Source organism: Condylostylus longicornis, unplaced genomic scaffold (genome assembly GCF_029603195.1).
Source record: "Condylostylus longicornis isolate FDR11 unplaced genomic scaffold, ASM2960319v2 ptg000081l, whole genome shotgun sequence".
NCBI lineage: Eukaryota > Metazoa > Arthropoda > Insecta > Diptera > Dolichopodidae > Condylostylus > Condylostylus longicornis.
The window spans coordinates 229,862-254,104 of NW_026578049.1; the positions used below are offsets into that span (position 1 = coordinate 229,862).

Consider the following 24,243-nt stretch of genomic DNA (forward strand, 5'->3'; position numbering starts at 1 on the left):
ATTCTATAATATCGAATGGGTCAGCAAAAAACTAAAAATGTGGCGTTTTATGTGTATCAGTTTTCATTAAAAATATTGAAGTTTTTTTTTTTATTTCGTTACATAAAATTAATAAAGTTAAGCAAAGTAAATTAAAAATTAAATCAGTCATGGCATGATTTAACCCTATAATATTTTTTTTTCTAAAGAATTATTATAGGTAATTGCAAACCAAAAAAAAGCCTCTTCCAAACAATTTTATTTTTCTAAGAATTTAAGAATTATAATAGTCAACAATAATTCTTTTGTATTGTCTATAAAAACAATCAATTTTTGAAAGCTTTATACTTAAAGGAAGAAATTTAAAATCATGTATAATTAAGAATTTAATTTTTTGTTCTCTTTTAAAAATTGCTCAACTGAAACAATTAGGTTGAGTCATATTTTGGAAATAGTAGTGAGAGTATGAGTCTTATTAGTTGGTGTACTTGTATGACTCGTATATGTATGTAAATATATGTATTAATAGGCCCTGTTAAAATGTTCAAAGAAATCTTATAGCAACATTTTATATGTGGAACTAAGACAGCCATAATTGTCTGATTAAAAGCGAATCCAGTGCCGATAGCATATAAAAATCATGGCAGATGAACGCCAACAGATATAAATAATTAATTGAAACTGAAATATCTTCAACGTAGTGCCAAATATGATATTTTTAGGTTCCAACGATATGGCTACAATTGATAAATATTTTGTTTTCAAACACAAATATTTTGTTTTAAAATGTTTGATTAGACTTAGTATGAATGCTTGATTTGATTAAAATTTCATTAAAAATTAAATTTGTAAATTTTCATATATTTTGTTTGATATTGATAGCAAAAAATAAAATTACAAGAAAATTCTCATTGAACAAAATCCATAAAGAATGTTTGACGTCCAACAATTTTTGTTGTATCCAACATGTTGTTCATTACATCAATTTATTTACATACAAAGGGTATTTCCGATTATGCGGACATGCACTAAAAGTCTATTTTTGCAGTAGTTATAAAAAAACTTTAAGCATATCACTCATTTTCATTTACTCTCTCTCATTTTTGGATGTACAAGACTTAAATTAGATTTGAATTATCGGAAATTAATTATAAATATTACTGAAAATTTAATAGAAATTTTTGATTATAAATTTGAAAATAAAATAAATAAATTATCATACGTTCAATTTTTAGATTTCCATAGTACTTTACAGAGCGAAATTCTCTATTATACAATTAAAAATTAAATGACAACCGGAGATGGTGTTAAATCAAATCGGTAATATCGGAATAACCTAAATTCATATAAATTAGTTGAACAATAACAAAATTTAAAAAATTAATAAAATAATTAAGTTCTGAATGCTATGAAGGAAAAAATTTTATTTGAAATTTAATCTGTGATATGCGCTTAATAAGAAATTTCTAAATTATCTACAAAAGTTCCATAATTTCTTCATGTATATATAACCATATTATAGGTACAAATAATTCTGCATGCACGTACATATTACCTATATAAAATAGAAAATTTAGAAAAATTCGAATATCACTGTGTTTTTATTTTTCAAATTTTTACAAAGAATTTACTTTCGCGGTTCAAAAATTTTAAATTGAATTTGAGACCTAGATTTTATTTTAACTATAATTTTTTGTTCTTTAATGTATATTTAATATAGTGACCTAATAAAAGTACAAAACTGTAATACATAAAAGAAATTTTTACCTACTGTATAAAAGAAAATCTACTACAACTTCCTTCTTTTTTATTTCAAATTCACAATAAGAAAAATTGTAAAATTTTATGAAATTTTAACAATAATATGAAAAGAAACTATAGTATATATAAGAGCTATATAATGTACAAAGGAGAAAAATGAAGATCATAAATATAAAAAATAAGAGAACGGGAAGAAAAACCATAAAAAATCATTAGAATCGTGATTCAATTAAAAAAATTTTCATCATCAGTTTGTTTGATTTTTGTAGTTAAAGGCACCTTCAGTATTTTTATACTTGTATACCTACATGTACATATTGCACATAATATACATATATATATATATATATATATATATACGATTGCTTGTAATGAACTGTACTGTACATACATTATAATATAAATTTGAATCTAAAGAGAACAAATTCCTTAATTGGAACAATGACTTTGAAAAAAAAGAATTCGCTCAAAAACAAAAAAAAAAAGAGAAAAATCTCAATGAATCTATAAAGTAAAAAACGATTTAATCAAAAATATTACAATTTTTGGTTACCAATATCACCGACCTTTGAAATAAAATCACGATCTAACTTTTTTTTTTTTTTCAAATTTTAATTAGTAACCAAATTTTCGATATATTTTATCAAAGGGAAAGAGAATAAAAAAAAAACACCGTTAATCCAATTATGACATTTTGTACACATAAAGTGATCTTGAAAATTTTGAAAGCAAACATGAAATATGACATTTGTTTGTAAACATATCTAAGTGGTCTAATATACAAGAAAAAATTATTTGATTAAACCCATGGTTTGCAAAAAAGCACATTGTTAATAATGAAAACGATGTTCTATTGATTAAATTTGTCTCTTATTATCATAAAATTTTGCATAAATTTGGGGGTAATATAGTTATAATTTTCAAAATATTTATTCTAGTACTGGAATTCTATTTACAAAATCTATTCTAGACTGGAAGAAGTTTAATAACGCCAAAGAGGTCAGAGAAAAAAATTTTGCACTTTGATAATTTATAATTGGCATTACATTACAAAGGGTTTTGACTTGGGAAGAGAAAGAGAAATCAAGAAATTTTGTCCGAGTGAAATAAAATATTTAGCAAAACTCGCTCAGAAGCAGAAATTTTAAGCTCGTCAGATTTTCGGTTTAAGAATTGTTTAGAATATAAAATACACAATGTGAGCAAAATGTCATATTTCTGCGATTGCAGAATTGCATAGATACAGTAAGTTGTATCGGCCAAGAAAAGTATTACAAACATAAAATTTTATTTGAAACAAATAATCTTAAATTAAGATCTTTTATTAAAATCTATTATTTTACCAGAATTCGCTTTACAAAATGAAAAATATATAAAAGGTTTGAATAATGAGACGAACAGACTAGATTACAAAAAAAATAAATTTAGAAAAATTTCCTTTTTAAATTCCTATAAATATGCTATAAAAAAGATTTTGTGTATACAATTTAATTTTTAATAATCTTTCATAAATTTGAAATTTTGCTTAAAGGTATTTAGGATAGAGTATTATGGCCCACGGAAATATACAATTTAATTAACTTAAATTGAATTACGAAACGGATAGAAATTTGTATATTTAAGAAAGTCAAAACAAACTAAGGAGTTTTATGAATTTATTTTTTTTTTTGGAATCTCTAATGAAATCAATGATTACAAGTCAAGCTTATCCTTTATGCCAGTTTAAATTTTAGAGCCTTTATGAAATGAAAATAAAGTGTAAAAGCAGAAATTATGCTTTAAAATCTTTGGTTCACAATAATTTAGGTTTCCAAATTTAACGTTCTTATGTTAAAATTGTTGTACTATAAAAAATTAAGGTGTAAGAATATGGACACATTTTCATGTGAGAAATTTTTCACGTACTAATAATTTTAAATAGCCTCAAAATAAATATTAAAACAGCTATTCTATATAAATTAAGTAAGTGTGCTTACTTGATCGATTCCATTTTCTGAACTGCTAATTGAAATTTGACGTTGCGATTGATTTTGTGTATGTGAACCATTCATTGTTAATGCAGCGATTCGATCTTCGATTATATTTAAATTTTCATTAAATTCAATTAAATGTGCATGTTGAAGATGTTGCTGTGGTTGTTGTTGCTGCTGATGTAATTGTTGTTGTGGCTGCTGTTGTTGCTGAATTCTATATTGATGATTATGTCCGGATTGTTGTGACAATATTGATAATTGATTTTGATGATTAACATTGGATTCATTAATTATTTTACTTGGTGTCCTTTGGTGATGTTGTTGTTGTGATTGTTGTTGTTGTTGCTGCTGCTGCTGCTGATGATGATGATGATGATGTAAATGTTGATGCTGTTGAACATGATGTTGTGATTGTACTACTGCAGATTGTGTTGTTTGAATCATTTGTTGTTGTGTTGATAATTGCTGTTGCAATTGATTATTATGATTATGTAAATGATTATTATTATGATAATTATTATTTGGATAAATTTGATTTGATTTCATTAAAGATAAATTTATTTGTTGATTTTGGTTTTGTGATAATTGCTGCTGTTGTGGTTGCTGTTGTGAATGTAAATTTTGCTGTTGCTGGTTTTGATTTTGTAGTGGTTGCTGTTGCTGTTCTAAATCATTTTTTGTTTCAAACATATTTCTTAAGTTTTGAAATTTTGATTTTGATTGAGCAACATAATCATCTAAATTATTATGACTACCGAAACGATTCTTTAATCGTTTTTGTTCATTACGTGATTTTAATGTACCAGTGTGACCTGGTGTAATTAATGGTAAACCCAAGGTATTTTTTAATATAAATGAATTGGCATTTTCTAATGATGATGATCGTATATGACCACGTGATAATTTATTATTATTGTTATAGGTATCGTAGGTGGCTGTTTTAATGTTATTATTTTTTGTAGCTGGTGTTGTATTTGCTGCCGTTGCTACAGTATTGATGCTCCTTTTATCCATTTTTTCTCTCTATATGTAATTTTGTTATTGATTGATTAGAAAAAAATTTGTCCAACTGTCAAATTTTTACAGCTGTTTATTTCAAATATAAACATATGATGATTTCATATAGCTGTAGTATTTTTAATTATTGTAAATCTGAAAATATCAAAAATAAAGATAATTAATGATAATGAATTGAAAGAAAAAATAAATTTTAAAATGTATAAGATAAATTGTAAGAAATTGAAATGAGAAAACACAAAAATATTTTTTTTTCTCATTTTTCTTAATGTTGACATAATTATATAATAGATGGAGTAAAGGGTCAAACAACCAACTCAAATATTCGATTATTTTCTGACATTTTATTTAAAATGGAATGAAATATTTTGATTGTTCATAATTAAAATAAATTGTTCCGAAATTCATAATTTTCACATTTGTAGGTTGATTTCCGGGGAATTTTTATTTTTGAAGAACTTTCGACAAAGTTGATTAAAGCGATTTTTACTTTTCACCATATTAAATATACACATGAAAAATGAATTGCAATTAGGTTATAACAAATCAACATAACCATTTTTCTTCTCTCTTCACAATTTTGAACAGTTGTCATTGTCTTGTTCAAAAAAAAAATTGAAACTTTCTTTTTTCACGAAAGCTTGTAAGTGCGCGCACGGCTTACGTGCGTTTAGATGATATTGAGTACTTTTTTTTTTTCGTATTTTTTTTTCCAAATTTATTTCGCTTTTCATAAATTAAATTTTTTTAAATTGTCATATTGAAAACTTCATCTCATTCATCAATCGCCATTTCGTATTTTTAATAATTTTATACTTTTATTTTGAAGTTTTCAATTAATACTTGTGGTTCTTTTTTTATTTTGCCTTATTAAACGTTGAAGCGATTATTAATGGCTTGAAATTATACACAAAATTTTTGTGTGCGCGGGAAGAAGAAAGTTTTAAACTTATCATTTAGGTAATCAGGTACCTATGTATATTTGTATACGTATATGATAGTAATACTTTATGTAGGAATTTGTTAAACGGAAATGAATTTGATATTATGATTTTATCTTTTAAATTTTGTAAAAATTATTTTTGATGTAATCAAGTTTATTATGCCAATCAATAGTTCTACTGTTATAGTTATTTTCCTATTATGTAGGTATTTATTATACTTTCGGATTTTCAAATATGGAATTCAAAAATAAGTACACAAAATTTATAAATTACGATATGGCGTTATACTCGATAAACTTATTGTTATCTTATGTAATTATTTTTTTAAGATGTTATATTGTGAATTCGAGTTAAAAAGTGCACGAATGTCAATTTAAAAACTATCGTATAAATTTGACGCTCAATATTTGATTAATGTAGCATCATACATAATAATTAATTAATTTGTTATTAGGGAATGTAAGTAAAATGGCAGAAGTATAAGACAAAATTATAACACTAAAGCATTATTGCATTGCATGCTCAATAATTAATAATTTTAACACTGTAAGATTGCATACTTTTTTTCACATACTTCTATTTAGTTTAACCGTAAGTATGCATATATATTAAATTATTACTAATTTATATTTACTATTCAATTCTCTTGTGTTAGTTTAGTTTAGAATTCAAAATACTAAACAGCACCACATAATATTATGATTGTATATCTTAAATTTTGAAAATGACACTTAAAAGTTTAATATGACAATTCAATATATATCACATATAAATTAGTTGTGAATAATTATAAATGTGTATGTATATATAGGTAATTGAAAAACAAAATTGCTTTTCTTGCAATAAAATTTAAATTGGCGTTATACTTTCACTTCGAAGAACACTCAGCGTAACTTGACTCTTTTTGTACACATATTCATAACAAAAAAATTTTTGAATACGATATAGAACTTCCGAAAAATAATATAGAAAAAAATTACAATAATGCTTTTATAGTAAGAGTTGTATAACAATAACTAAAGAAAATTTATAAAATTTAATTTCTACTTTAGTTTGGAACCGGCATTTCTATTTGTCTTTAAAAATCATAAAATAAATGAAATGATATTAGGGTTTGATTTATGTAAAATGTTGTTCTAATTACTTTTTCAAATCTGGAATTCATTTAGAGATATATAATCGAATGACTACTGATTATAACAATATTGTCACTGATTAAAAGCTATAAAATTTAATTTGGGTGTGTTTGAATAATGTATATATATATATATAACAGTTTAGATAAATATTGTTTACTTTTTGTATTATTATAATTTTAACTTAATTATGGTGAGATAAAGAAATTATTTCCAAAAAAAAAAAAATTATAACAATATTTTCGAAATGAAATTGAGATAAAATTTTCTGATTAAAAATTTAGGAATTTTTATTATTGATTTTTACAATATTTTTTAATTAATCATCGTTTACAAATAGAATTTCGATGAAGATAATTAAATATACATAAGTATATATATATATACATAATTAGAATTTTATTTATAACAAAAATTTATTATTAAATGTTGAAGGAGTGTTAATTTAATAATAAGAATCGTATTGGAAGTGTTGATTAAATCATTAATAAAAATCTCACATAAAATAAAGCACTCATACCTTGAGTTTCATATATAATACAAAAATATATACGATTTTTAAATTCAAATCAGAAATTTATGTCCAAGCTGAAGCGATTTTAAAAATCCTATGTTTTTGCAATATGAAACTCGGAGAGTGAATATAATTTAAAAAAAAAAAGCTTTTAAAATCCTATATAACGTGGTAATCGTAAAGATTACGTACATTAATTTGCATCATTTAGGGCTTGGAACTGCGCAAAACCATTTTGAACGAGTTCTAAAATTTATCTATATAAAATTGGATTTAATAATTCTTTTACATTTTTCAAATAAATAATGTATTAGAATTTTTTTCGATAACAATTTAGATTGTCAAAAATAACACAGAGTTTTTATGTTGAAAAGAAATTAAGCGGAGTCAGTCTTCCATATTGTAAAAAAACACACAAATTTTGTCAATATATCACGTTTCGTATTGTATTTTGAAAGCATTTTACAATGTTACGTACTTCTCTTTGTACAATTTTGACAATAACTATTTTTAGTATGCGTTAGTTAATATTAAAACTAATATAACGCTATAGGTTTCGAATTTTTGCGTTAAATTTTGGTTTGGCAGTAGACGGTAGATGGTATCAGTAAATTTAACAAATGCAAAATGCAAAAATATAAAATTTATTTTCCGAAATGTAAAAAGACAAAGGCTTCGTTTGTGTTTGACAATGCAGTGCCATTGTATTTATAATTTTGTATTCAAATACAGCTTAAGACCTCACACTTAGTTTTTTGATAATACGGAATACTATATGATTAAAATTATATTTCCTGTTATAATCAAAGGTTTGATTACAAATTATCATTTCCTAACCTAAAATCTGTGACAATGTTAAAAGTACTTTTGTTATTTTAACAAAATTTTCATTCAAATAAATAATTTACTAGGGGAAAACGCCCAGTTATTTCCTATACATTGCGTATAATATTATACCAATACTATTCATAAATATGTATACAATTAAAACTTTCCAAATACTAATTTGAAATAATATTAACTCAACAGCAACTGTTATAAATTTGCGTATTTTCTCACAATTATTGTAAAATTTTCCATAAGTCCAAGGTATTAAAACGAAACTATTATAATTGCTACTAATTATTAACGTCGAAAAAAAATGTTGAAATTTATTATACTTTCTACTGTAGATATTTAACACTCAATTATGATTTAATTATACATATACTTTTCATATATATTATTATACAAAATTAATTGATCTTAAAAATTCTACCTCTTTAAAATACTTCAAATTTTTTTTTATCATTCTAAGCCTCATAATTTTCATAACTTGTTAACAGTATAACAGAAAAAGTATAACTTTCCCACAGAACGACAAAAGCAAAAACAAAAATCTGTTTTCTTTTTAGTCGATTTTTTTTTTACGAGTATCTAGTATTTTCATATTTTTTTTACAAAAATACTACTGCAGTAATATTTGACATTATGATATTTTCCCACAAGATCTGGTATACAATTTTAAATATGTATGTATGCGAATGTAAATGTGCATATACTTATATGGAGGAAATAAATTCAATATAGGTCAATTTCGCGTTCAACTTCATATCCATAAATTTTAAAACTAAAAAAAATAAGAGTTAAAAAATATAGTAATTTACATACATATATTATGTACATTTATGTTAAATAGTTGTATAGTGGTGGTACATTCTCATTTAAAGAATTGAGAACGTTATTACAAATTTCACTTTATGGTTATAATTACGTTTAATTTATAGCTTATATAATTTAAATATTTAGGTTATACACAGTAATTTGTGGTCAAATATACAATTTTCAAAAATGTATGAAAAAGATTTATTTACTAACTAACTTACTTTTCGGGCTTCAGCACACATGTAATTTTGACTGAATAATCTTTTGATTGCTTATTTGTGTTCCATTATACTTTATATTGTTGAAGCACGCACAAATGCAACTGTATGATTGCATATAATGCAGAACATTTTGTAATTGATTACAAATTTTAGTTGACGCATTCGATGTTGTATTGACGCAAAGCCTATACTCGTAGGATTTACACGATCGAACTTTGTTCATGAATTTTATTTGATTTGATTAAAATTTAATGCGGTTTGATTGAAAGACTAGAATGCCATTTAATTCTCATCAAACAAAGTTTTTGAATAATATTTGATGTATAAATTCTGTCTTATTAGAAATTAAGTAAAATTTTCCAAACTTAATATTTATTGTTTTTGGAATCAATTTTTAATCAGAAATATTCAATATATTAGTACTAGTATTCGTTATGTATGAAAACACATGAAAAGATTTTAAAGTTTATGTGTAAACAAATCTGTTTAAACGACAAAATATGTTTGATGCTTGATAAAAGAGAAGTTTAAAAGGAATGATTTAAACTTGAACAAATATTGAGAGGGCAATTATTGTATTTAAAGAAAGCAGCCTTAATCGATTTATAAAATGTTGGCAACTCTAATTTAAGTGGAATTAAACAATTATAAATAAATATCGTAAGTATGTAGTTAAATTAAAAAAGTAATATTAAAATACAATTATGATTTCAAAGTAATATTATATTTATTCTAACTGATCTCCCAACTATATCTGTTATATTTTACTATAAGTAAAACTTTAAATATTCTATAAATATTTAACTCTACACAGTTATATACTGTGGCCATTCTTAATGAATTCCTTTATACTAACATCTATATGATCTTCTTATATTTATGCATTTAAAATGTAAGTTATTACAAATATTACCATATATATACATCTCTACTCTTTTCCCAATCACAAGTATTCAAGTGTTATGTGCGTGTACATAATTATGAAATTTTCAATTGCATCTGGAATTTTAATAATAAATGTTGTCAAGTTGGTTATTATGGACGTCATTCAAGTTTTACTAAACAGAAACCTAAGAATTTACATATATATAGATAAAGAAAATTATACTTGATTGTATTAGCAAACAAAATATAAGTAAATTCTTTAAAGGATCTGTGTTGTAAAAAAGAAATTTAAAAATATAAATACATATGTACATATGTTAATGTAAATAGAGTAAAGTAAGCGTGTGAGAATAATGAAAATTATTATGTTTGACATTTATGATGATAATTATTATGATAGTTATTGTAGGTCAAGTGCATGACATCTTATTTTAAAAATATTTATTTTGTTTTCGTTCGTATTTATAGTTATATGCATATGTTTGTATACATGTGAGTGATAGTGCCTTGATATATGTTTGTAATACGCACTTGGATATCAGTCTGTGAATATGGAAAAATTTAGAGTTTGTAGTATATTTACTCTCTATGTATAGTGTAAATGAATATATGCAAGTTAATTTTAATTTGAATGAAGAGATTTAAATAATAGTTAAAGTAAATTTCCACACATTTTTTTTGATTAAATTAATAATTTCTTAATCCACCATTACTATAATTGATCTTTGGGTACTATTGTACACTCAATATGCTCTTTCACATTCGTCTAAATAACCGAACTATATTTTATTACATAAGTCGCTTCTCTACCGCGGTAATAATGAGTGAAAATTATTTTAATTTTTAAAAGTTTTGAAGAAATGCAAAATAAAATAAAATTTTAAATTACAAATTATTATTTTCAATTAATTGTTTTTTTAGTAAAGTGTTGTTAATCATAATTATAACAGATTTATTGAAAAAATTTACTGATTTTCGCCTATTTATCAACTACTCCTGATGTTATATTAAAAAATATTTATGAATAATGAAAATACCGCTTCATTCACAATTATTAAATATTATGAAAATTCAACAACAAAAAAAAAATTATTTTAAAAATTGAAAAAAATTTTTGGAAAAAAAAAAGATCCAAACTTTTTTTTGGAAGAAAATTAATTACCTTTTAATTTTAATAACAAAAGACTAAAAAGATGTTAGTTAAAAAAAATGTTTATATTTTTCATTTTGTTATTTTGGTTACATAAACAAAAATTCATTCAACTGTACAAAAATAAAAAATTTAAAATTTTCAAAAATTTTGTATAACAGATTTTTACTTATACGTACATAACATTGTGTGTAACAACCGACAAATAATACAAAATTTAACAATATCTCATATATAATTTTGTATATCGTCATTCTACCTAACTATAGGATTTAAAGGCTATGGTGTTGCATTATTAAATTTATATTAATAATGATAGATTTGATAACAATGTTGACTTTTAACTTACAGCTTTACCTAATAAGAGTACCCTGATATATAATACGATCTGTCAAAATACGTTCTTCTATCTGTCAAATAAATAATTTCAAGTATATGATAAAAAAAATGTATTTGTATCAGTATCGTTATATAGAATATTAATGTGTATTATCGTTTACTATTATACTGTGTTGTGTCACGACACCATCGCCTTAAACAATTTTGCTTAACATCCACGCGGATGTTAAGCAAATTATGACAATTTTCCCTTTTTAAAATTGACTTTCTATGCGCTTCTATACTTGCACACTTTTTTTTTTTGTTTATTATTTAAGTAATTAAAAATATTATTGAAAATTTAATTATAATAATGTGTTTTTGAATTTATAGCACCGGAATATTAGTTTTTACTTCTTTAGAAGAAATACTGCATGCAGAAATTACTTTGTAAATGTAATGTTGATTATGAAAAGTGTAAGTCTAGAGTTTTTGTTAAAAGTGGAAAATGCATCATAAGTAAAAAACTTATCAACATTTCCTGTAATATTGCAATTTCCTATATTAATTCATTCATATTTAATTTGCATAAATTCAAATGGCAAGTTTTGACAAACGAGAAAATCACTCAGGATATTAATAATTTTTTTAAATTAATCAGGATATTAATAATTAAAAATTTGAATGTAAATAAAAATTAGTAAGTACATGTCTACTTAAGTACATGTCTACTTAGTTAAAAATTGTTCTCAGTGCTGGTCGAGATTTTCATGTATATATTTTTTTCTCACGTATTGACACGTATTGAAAACTAATTGTAAAATTCATAATACGGTAACTACATTTTTATACATACATACATATATTTTTTATATTATTAAAAATTAATGTAAATTTCATTTTACGTTACTGTTATGGATGCTTTACATTTAATTTTTAACTAATGTTTCGCCACCCCATATATAATAATCGTAAGGAAAAATTATACATATAAAAAAAATTATTATTTAATTGATATTTTTCTGTCAGATTGTAAATAACTGGTTGTCTTTACAATATCGTATAGGTAGTATAAAAAAAAAATTAATAATCAATCAATCAATTTCAAAATCAAAATTAAATATTGTTTGTTGTTGATCGTAACCGAAGATTAAAAGAATAACAAATAAGAGAAATCAAAACACGGGAATACCAAAATAATTTTTATTATTTGTTTGCTCTTTCTCTCTCACTCTCTCTTTTATGAAAAACCACAACAATAACGATAAAAACTAAACCCAGCGCCATCATTTATATTATGTCACAATTACAGTTATGTTTGTTTGTGTATTCTTATACTCTACAAAAAATTTCTTTACTCTTCTTCGTTTTCAAGTATATTGCCAACCTACCTATAATTTATTATGTACTTTTTTGGTTTTAAAATCTTATTGAAAAAATAACTAACAATAAAGTTTCTTATAATTAATTTATTTACTCCACCCCAAAAATCTAATTCATAAAATTTAAAATTGCACATCATATATTGTTAATTTTTGGATTAAAAAATATGTGTATAAATAAGTATGTATGTAAAAAGTATAAAAATTGCATAATCAATTCTCCACATACGTAATAGGATTATTTAGCTACCTTAGTATACGAATATTGTGTTTTTTAAGATCTTAAGCCTCCTTCATATTATTTTACTACCTATACATTTTTTATTATTTTTTAACTATTAATTTATTTATTTAAAGTTCAAAAGTGTCAAAATACCTTCAATATTTTTCAACATATCCAAGTATGGTATTGCGAAGAAGTGAACTTCTCAATATAACACAAAACTTCTCAATATTACAGAAGGTATAATATTATTGAATTTGTTCAAAAGATTTTCCTCTTTATAATTACTTTGATGCGAAATAGGAAAAAATAAATTGATTCAAAACAATTATAAGATATTTTACGGAAAAATAATTTTTAAATATGTTATTAATTTCAACATTAGTTTATGATTCGATATAATTTTAAAAGGATTCAAATTTAAGGTTAAATGTGATTAAATTAAAAATATAACCAAATTTATTTGTTGAAAAATTTTAGAATACAAATAGCTTCTACTTGTGAATTTAACGATTCCTTATTTTAAGAAAACTATATTACTATAATATAATTTAATAAACTATAGTTTGATTTTAATTTTGCCTTGGAGAAAAGTGTTGAAAACATTTGAGGCACTCAGGGCATTTGTGGCCTACTGGCGAAAATGACAATTCGAGTAAACTGCCATTGAAATGTGAAATATTTAATTTTTAAGAAAATTTTTAAAAGGTAAAAGCAAATTTATGTCAAAATAGAACGAAAAGAGGAGTAAACTAAGTATTTTGAAAATATAAAACAATTCTTTAGGCCATTACAACTCTATTGACTATAATAACTCATTTTTACAAAAATGTTGAATAGGCCACTAATGCGCTGAGCTCCTCATTTTATATTTGGCTGAGATAGGTATAATTTATATAAAAATTACTCCCACTTTCACTGCCATTTTTACATGTGTCACTTGTAGTTTCATATGTGTTACCTACATGATTTTGAAGAAGTTATTGAAGTCTTTTATGAAGTTTTCGTATATGGGAACAATTTATGCAAGTTCTTTTATAATATTGATGTGGTAAAATTGCATAAAATAGTAAGCATGCTTGCAGAACCAATAATATGTTTATAGTGTTTACTTCCCAAACTTAAAACTTAATTTTTATTTCAAAGAAGAGAAAAATCAAAGGTGCTCTATTAAAATTAATTACCTCAACACAAGTAAAATATAATAAAACAAATTACATATATATGTACATGTGTATACGAGCATATTTCGTAACAGAAAATGTAAGTAATTTTTTGGCATAACAAAACAGAAAACAAAAAAATTAAAAACAAATTACGTTAATTTAATAGAAAATTGAATTTATAGCGATTAATTAAGGTGTAATTAGGTAGGCATGCATTATGTTATACAAACACTTCAACGTAAAATAATATAAGTGTAAACAATTAAAGTTTTTATGTGCTACTTAATTCGAAATTTTTTGTTAATATTACATGAAAAAATTTTACCTAATTTAAATTTAATCAAACAGAATTGGTGTTAATAGTCCACAAAGTTATATGCTAAAATATACATATGTGAGTATATACAGAATGAGTACATGAGTACATGAATACAGTATAGCACTGTATTGAATAATATATAGGACATTGCGAACAGTGAAACTTTGAAAACGAATTCTGAAGGCCCCATTTTGTAACCATATGATGATCGTACGGTTCACTTCTCAGCAGTGTTGCCTAATTTTTGTGTAAATTTAATTTGAAAACTTAAGGACCGAAATCTTATTTCATTGGGAAGAAATTAGTAAATAAACTGGTACTTCGAGTTTAATATCGAAAAAGTAGTTCACATTAAACATGTCCTTTATGTAGTTTTCACAAGAAATCGCTAAAAGCAAAATTTGATCTCTACATATTAAAAAGTTTTATTGAACTCCTCACTATTATTCACTTAAAGTAAATATAGAATTTTGAAATATTTCTTATGAATTTTCCGTAATTTTCGAAATAAGGTGATAGCAATTTGCTATAGAATATAAAAATAATGTTCTTTTAAAGAAATTTAGTAATTTCATACAATGTTGTTAAAAATTAAAAGTAAATACTAATTATTATGTATACGTCTTTAACTTTGATTTATACGTTAATTGCTTGGCCTATAATAATCGAGTTTGTGCCAATAAAAATAATTCTTCAGTATTTATATACTAGTTGCTCATAATGTAACTACATACATAAATGTAAAACTATTCTATTGCGATAATTAAATGATAATAACGGTATACAACTATGAGTTATTATCATTGAGCATACGCATGTGCAAGTGCTCTTGCTAAACATACCCACTCAGTACATTGTACGCAATTTATACAATTATTATTCGTATAGAGAATTTATGTATATATAAAATGTAAGTACAGAAATGTGCATAAATTGTTAAATGTCTATTTAAAAATGTATAAAATAAACTGTTCTAATGACATGTTGAATTTTATTTAGCACTTTTAAAATAAATTTTTTTCTTTCAAAAGTAAAAGAAACAAGAAACAACAATGTTTCCAGTTTTGCAACAATGTAAACACTTTTAACAATTCTTATTGATATCTGCGTTTGCAAATCAGTATTGAGATTTATTTTTTTTTCTAAGATTTTACGTTATAAAAAATAATTACTTACATAAATTTAAAAATTAAAATTATATTAATAAAAATCGTTGTTTTTTTTTATTATTTTTAATTTAAATAAATATTTCAAGTATTATTTAAAAAAAAAAATTTAGTTTGTTTTTGTAGTAAGAAGGTTGCCAGAAAATAAGCTATCAAAATTGATAGCTTAGCCATCATTTCTATACCTACAAAACAGCGTTTTATTTACAAATTTTCTGTGCCGAATTAATGCATAAGTATAATATACATATTTGAAGTGTTATATTCCTCTTAAAGGAACGCACGTACTACAATCCACATAATATCAAGATACATACATACGCTTATACAAATATACATATGAGATTGGAAGATGTACATGATTTAAAACTGTAAATTTAATTTTTATTTGCGAATATTTTATAAATTGACAGACTTGATGAAATCAGAAATTTATAGGTAACGAGTTTATTTTTGTTATATACGTACTCTATATATACTTTATTATGTGCGTGTTTGTATATTTGCTACATTTGTTACAAAACTTAAAAGAAAAATTTTTCTATTAATTTATGATGGTGACATCTATGACTAATTCGTAAAATGTTAAATTGATATACAAAGTATAATAAAATATTAACACTTTTAAATACCGTTAAAAAGTCTTTTGTATAATTGTTGTTTGTTTTTTTTTTTTTGTAAAGAAGTATTACATAAATTACTGTATTCGAATGATTAATCTGTGGTAACAAAGAAGAATTACTTAAAATGTTTTATATTTTATATACAAAACAACAGATGGCGTTACAGAAAAAAATTCTCTTTTTTTACCCAGCATTTACACATACAAGTTACTTGCAAGCAAGTTTGTATAATATTAATTGTCAATTAGTTTTTCGAAATGTCAAATTACTTGCTATTATGACGTAGGCGTTTAGCAAGTTAATTTTTGAAAATGTCTTTGAGAAGAAAACAACTAGCAATATATATAATTGTTTATAAATTTTAGAAACCATAAGTTTGCTAAGTTTAATTTTTTCAAAACAAAATTCAAAAATTTTAAATTAAAAAAAAAAAAAAATCAAAACAACAAATTTTTTTTTGTGAATTTCTCAATATGTCAAATTACTTGCTCAAATTACTGGCAGCAAAATTTTCTTGCAAGTTGAACTGCAAGTAAACAAGCAAGTAGAAATATTTCAATGTGTTAGTAAAATTTTTGTATGTATTGCGACTTTCTTGCAAGTAACTTGTACGTGTAAATGCTGGGTTATTAATTTTCTATGTTTATTATAAAATCTTTTTGTAATATGTCAAATAAAATAATGTTTTATAATATAATATGCCTAAAAATTGAAATTCGGGTAAATTGATTTTCAAATTCCAAAACTTGTCAGTGCGTTATAGTCGTCACTTGACATTCTTTATATATTATGAAAAATGAGTTACGATTAGTATAGGAAAGATCTTATTAGTAGTAGAAAACTATATTTGACTTGAGGATATTTTGTAGAATATAAAATATCCGTGTTTTCGAGAATTTAGATTAATTCGTGCCTCATTATAATTAGTCAATTTCGGGGAAGATAAAAGGTGACTCTCAATAAATTAAGCTAATTCTGAATAAACTTTATAAAACAAAAGAACTGCCCTTAAAATACCACAACTAATAAGTACAATTTAATAAAATAAAGGTATATTATCTGCAATTCTTTAAGTGTGGACACAGAAACCCGCTGGTATACGGAAAAGCATAACGTTTTTGCTATACAAAAAACAAAACTTGAATTTAAAGCGTGAGAAAAATTAAGTTTCTTTTAATTTTTGTTTTCGTTTTTGCTTTTTTAAAAGCTATATTTATTTATTACATATAAGATAACGAACCGACATAAGACGATAAACATCTGCAAATAATCTTTTTTGTGTGACGGTACGATCATTTTACATGTATAATGCATATATACACAAACACATTTAATTGTATTTGTGTATTAACGTAAAAAAAATGTAAAATTATAAACGTGCGATCACTTTGCTATTTTTATTGTTAGTTCAAATTGATTTAACAAACAAGAGTGTGATGGTGGAATAAAGGTATCTTTTGAAACAAGAAAATTCAATATTATTGCCATCCTATAATACATAGCTTTCATAACAGTAATATAACAGTAATTACGATTGACATTGTTGTGTTATAAAGTAAAAATTTACTAATAAATTTTCTTAACTCTTTTCACTAAAAAAACGTTGTTTTCTGTTTCTTGTTTTTTTTAATTTTACTGTATAAATAACGGGGAACCCATTAAATTTTATAAATTGAAATTTGGTGTAACAAAATATTGTTTCATTTTGAAATCCTCACTTATTTTTATACTTGATTTTGAATGAACACAAAATTTTTTTTTCTTGTTGCAATTTAATAATTTTTTTTTTCAAATTTCTAAAATTGTATGCAATTTTATGACGCGTATAATATCTAATTTAGTTTATCTAATGAAAAATTATCAAGAACATGGAAAAATGTATTTAACGACCACAAAGAGAATAGCGAGTAAAAAATTGGCTTCCTTCAGCACTTCATAAATATTTGAAATTTTAAATGGGAACCTAAGGAATCACATTTTTTTAAGTTAACACATTTTGTGTTGTTGCAAAACTTCGATATATGCCATACGGAATTATTGACCAATTATAGACTTTTGACGTTTGGTGTTACACGTTGACAATAATGAGTTAATAACATTATTTAAGTTGTACAAGTTAGCTTTGTCTACGTCATCAGAGACGTTTCTTATCTGAGAAATTTACGGAAGCGTGAAGTATGTATTGTAGTCATGATTGGGGCGTAATAGTAATTGGGGCCGCCAAATTGTCAATATACAATTTATGATATTGTATAAAAGTTTGAGTAATTAAAAAGTATTAAAATTGCTAAGCAAAAGTCAAAGAATCAAATATACGAGTAATATGCTAAGAAATTGAACAACATAAGAATATGGGTAATTTTGGATCTGATTTTGATGTTAAGGATCACGGCTACCAATTTAAGGACTATTTTAAATATATATAATGATTATTTTAAATAAATGTATTTGAAAAAATTTCAAACAAATTTAATTACGCTTTCCTTATCCGGTAATTTCCTTATCCGGTTTTCTCTGATTTACTGACGAAGTGTTATATTTGTTAAAATATGAAGCACAACAAATATGACATACGTACCTAATATTTGTTGTGCTTTCATATAAGTCACAATTTTAAACATCTATATTATATTCGAATATCTTTAAGCAAATTTTAGAATTTCTTAATAGTTTTCTATTTTCGAAATAATTTTGTTATATTCTATTCAATATACTCACATATAAATTCATAATAGTCCTAATATAGAATAATTTATTTTATTATAATGATGATTTTATAGTTATAATTTGAGTATTGATGCACGAAAATTTCATAGCATTATAAAACCTAAAATTAATCATTTAAAATAAAAAAACATTTCTAAACAAAGAATTTAAGTTTCAAGAAACTTTAATGTTCATGTAATATATAGAAATCATCTTCAATGAATTTTTTAAACCATATTGGAATACAAATAGGTCTGTGTATAACTCTATACAATTTTATATTTTAACAAAACTCTATAATAATAATTTTCATTTTCTTATTGTAATTTGAAGTTTTTCTTTTGTTAGAAAAAAAAATTGATTACCCAAATGGCCCCAATTTCATTCTTATATTTTATATATTTTGATGTTTTTTTTTTATTTTTTTATTATATAATATTTTTAAAAGTTTATGCTATTAAGTGCACTACAGGAGGTTTTCAAATTCAAGAAAAAAAAAATTAAAATTATTGCAATGATTTCGAGATGATGCTCTAATGGCAAAACTGAGTTTTGAAGCTTTAAAATAACACCATTCATAGATTTTTATATGCAAGAGTAAATTTTTTTGTTTTCTTTGTTTGTACTAAAGTAATAGCGATATTAGATGTTACATACCTACATCTTAAATATTATACTTGCATCTTATTGATGCAAGAATTTAGGCAGAAATTTGAGGCTTAAAAAATTTTTTGGGTTGTTTCAATAGAAAATATTCAAACCATAGTCCCACCAGATTTTGGCACAACTATATTTTTTTCTTGTTTTCTCTAATAAACAAAAATTAGCCGAAATTTCATTTCGAGGTTTTTGCATACTTTTAGGCATTCCTATATTTCACATTATTCCTTTTATCATTTTGCGCATAAATTATGAGGAATCAAGCTTCTAAACTCCATAAGACTTTTCATATCATAAAAGGAAGCATTGGTTGCTTACGTAGGGCAAAAAATCAGACACATGAACAATTAAATTAAAAAAATCTAATTTAAGAAATTCGGTAACACCCAGCAACCATATATAGTCGGTAATACCTCCCAAAACCCCGTACAAAGCTAATTTTTTTCTTTATATAATTTGATTTTGTGTATACCTTTATTTTAATGATATTTTCATTCTAAATATTTGCAATGCATATATACAAACATTGCATATTTATAATCTAAAAAGTGACTTATTATAGGCAATCCAGATATACTTGACAACAAACTGTTTACAAAAAAATTATTGCTTTTTAAGCAATCACATTAAAGAAAAAAATATAAAAAAAAAAATCAAGAGAAAAATCAAGATACTTGCGCGGTTGATTTTCTTAAAATGCTTATAAAACACAGGCTTGGTGATTTGTTTTTGTCATAGAAATTATTAAGAATTAAATTTGTGCACATTTATAAGCTTTGTATTAGAAAAATCTAAAAATACATGTAGTTAGAAATTATTTGTTTACTTTTAATGTGAACCGGATGAATGAATGAAATAAAATAAAAAGAAAACAAAATAAGACTAAAAATACATAGATTCAAGTGAAGGTCCATCTGATAAAATTTAGAAAGAGACAAAAACAAAAAAAGAATTAAAATGAATAAATAAATCAATGGAGAATTGTTGTACACTTTGCACGCTATTAATCCAAGCCGATAAACCTTCAGTACTTTTGCAGCATAGAATTAATCATTTTGAAGGTGAATTAAATTTTAAGAATATATTTTGTTTCTTAATTTTTATTTAATTTTAACTTAAAATGTTCTTTTATTTTATCTTTCTCCTTAAAAAATCTATTCTGATCTTAATAAACGAGTCTTATGTATTATGGTATGAGCAATTAGCATTTAAAAATTATTCTTTTGTTGAGAAACATGAAATTTTAATATTCGTTTTGCAAGATATTGCATAATATAAGAAAAATTATTGTTATTTATTGGTTTTTGTAATGAAAATATAATTAAAAATCAATATTATAACAATAGGGGACATAGCCAGTAATTTTATATTTTTGATTTGGTGAAGAATCTGCGTCGAATCTTATTTCGAGCATATTAAATTTAAAGCTTATTTGATTTGATTTTTGAAAAAAATTCGTACACTGTTTAACGTTATTGTCAGCAATTTCCACACCAAATTTTTTTAAAGGAAGCACTATTATATGATAAGAACAAAAACTAGCCTATTAAGTAAATATAATGAAAATCTTACATACGTTTATCTTATATATAAGAGTGGAAGCTATTTTTCGGAATAGTGCCATTTAATGAATAATTTATGTATAAATTGGTGTAGTTGTGAGTGTTTTACTTTTAGGAACTAAATAATTATTATATAATTTTTAAATAAATTTCAAAAAAACATAAGTAAATTCTTTGTATTAAGGTCAATTTTTAAAATTTTGATTACTTGCAGAAATTTACCAAAAATTTGGTTTTTTCCATTCATAAAACTTTGAATTCAAAATCTCTCGAACATAAATTAGTTTTTTGTTGCTTCCAAACATACCAAAAGTATATAGGTATCTGTAAATTAATATATGATTTATTATTAGTGTATATGATTTCAAATACAAATTTATCTAATTGACATTTCACATACGAAAACAATTTTTTTGAAAAATGCTCTGAATAATAAAATTGTAATTTGGCTAAAAAAAATATTTTTTATAACCGCACTTAATAAAAAAATTTTTATACATTAAGATAAAAAAAAATTACAATTCTTAAAGTTATCGAATAATTTTATTTTAATATTCCATCAATAAAAATTTTACTTTCAGATTTTGCTATAAGCAATTATTCAGAAAATATGAAGGCATTAAATTTTATTGTTTAAGGTAAGGTGTTCGTTCTTATATGATTTAAATTCTTCCCAATTAATTGAATTCAAATCTTGTCAAGCAAACTGATTGAATATGAATTTTAAATTATTTAATAATAATAATTTTTTATTTTTTTTTAAATTCAAATTAATTTAAACAAACAATAGAGAAGGTACGAGGAGCATTTTTTTTTGTTAAGAGTTAAGAAGTAAATAAATCGAACATCGAATTTATACAATTAATCAATAATAATTCTTTAATTTTGTGGGATGCTTTTATATAAAGCGTTGCTACCGCAGTATTGGAAATACTTTAAGAATATTCAGTATTATGTAATTGTTTTTTTTTACATGATATACTTCGTGTGTTTTGTGTTAAATTGTGGTGATTCCTCTATATCCGATCTTAAACGGAGGCTTAGCATATTTTCATACTAAATAATACTAATTAATATGAATTTAATTTTAAAAAAGCATTCGCAAAAAAAAAAAAATTTCGCAAAATAGCATAGACGGGTTGGAATATGATTTTATTCAGGAATTGCTTGTATAAAGGATTTTCCTATTTATTTAAATCAGCCTCTACTCAAATATGAAGTACTTCTTTGACTAATACTGTAATGCAGTGTTAATTACGTAATTCAGCTTATGATTTTTAATTGCTAAATTGAGTAGCAAATGTACAGTTGTACTATAAATTTGAAGTCACTTTTTTTTTTTTGAAAACAAAATTCAATTCTGACTATTATAAATTTTGTTCATGTTTCAGAATTAATTCAAGAACAATTTTTTTTTGCTTAACATTGAATTATTCCCACTTTTTTTTTTATGCTGTAATTTTGCTCTTAAATTTTAGGGTATTTAAAATAAACATAATTGTCAATATTTTATGCATATCACGTTCCCATTGTTCAATTATGGTATTTCATTTTTTGACTTCTTTTTTTGATATTAATATTTTTCACATAAAGGTATGTAAGGTAATTTTGACCGGAATTCATAGATGTGACAGACAGATTAAATTCTGTGCTTAAAAAAAAAGAAAACACGAATAATGGTGAATTTTGATGACAACAATTTTAAATTTGTGTTGAAAATTTACTTTCAAATTATTTATTCTGATTTGTTAAATTTATTTAACTTTTAAAATTATAATTGTAAGATGTTTTTCGCTTGTTTGACAATATTTTGTATTCTGTTAACATATTTTGTAAATTTTAACTAGAATAATATTAAAATATAATTTTTATGTTAAAGTAGTGTTATAAAAAAAATCTTACATATAACAGAAAAGTGAGGCTGTTTAGCTTATTTAAATAGAAAATTTTATTTACTTATACATTTTAAATTTTAATTAAATAGAATGGAAGGTCCTTGAACTTAAATTTGAATTTTAATATAAAAAACTTATACTCGTATAACTATTTCATTAAAAATATTTACCATAATTTAATATATGCATTCACAAAAAAACTGACCTGAAATAATAAGAGAAAATTCATTATTAAATTTGTTATATTTAATTTTAAAAATAATTAAAACATAATTTAATTTATTTAAGAATAACATTTAGTGAAAAAAAAACCAATATCAAACGTCCAAATTGCGAGAACTCTATATGGTCCTTGACTTCCAAAATGCAGCAATATCGTATTAATATACAATTTTGTAATTCACACTTATAAGCTGAATTGTGTATTAATACCGTATTACTGCATTTTGAAAGTCAATGAATTTTATCCTTTAGTTATAAACTCTGATTTTAGAATTATGCAAAAATACGGTGTTCGCGTACAATTCAGCTGATAACTTGTTATTGCTGAATTTGAAAGTAATACAATATTATTGCAATTTCAAAGTCTGATTTCAAATTATTCTAGCATATCTCATTAAACTTGCAATATGATCTCATAAACTTGCAATATGATGTAAATAAAAAAATTAATGACTTTTTATTTTCAAAAAAGTAATTAGTACAAGAATTGCCAAATTTGTGATTCTTTCATAATTAAAAAAAATACCAAAACCCTTTACAACAATCATACAAAAGAATAATGAAATCCTCCTACAAATAAGAAACTGAAAATTGTGTGTGAGCATAAAAAAATCCTATAAATTTCACACTCTATACTTTTTTTTTTGAAAGTAATATTTTAATATTTCCAGACTCGAGATAGAAATTAATATCTTTTGAAAGAATGATTTTTTATAAAATCACATAAAATAACCTAATCTTATTACAACAATTAAATTCATTAGGTATTCGAGCAGA

The 24,243-nt window shown here is 23.7% G+C and overlaps 1 protein-coding gene across 1 annotated transcript in view; it reads right to left on the minus strand.

Annotated features, from left to right (window-relative positions):
• The window catches only part of LOC129613229 (putative mediator of RNA polymerase II transcription subunit 26), a 90,195-nt gene that overhangs the window by 5,568 nt on the left and 60,384 nt on the right, over positions 1 to 24,243 (minus strand). Inside the window, exon 2 of the mRNA XM_055527213.1 lies at positions 3,717 to 4,865. Coding sequence (XP_055383188.1) covers positions 3,717 to 4,727 — 1,011 coding nt within the window. The 5' untranslated portion in view covers positions 4,728 to 4,865. The remainder of the gene's footprint in view (positions 1 to 3,716; positions 4,866 to 24,243) is intronic.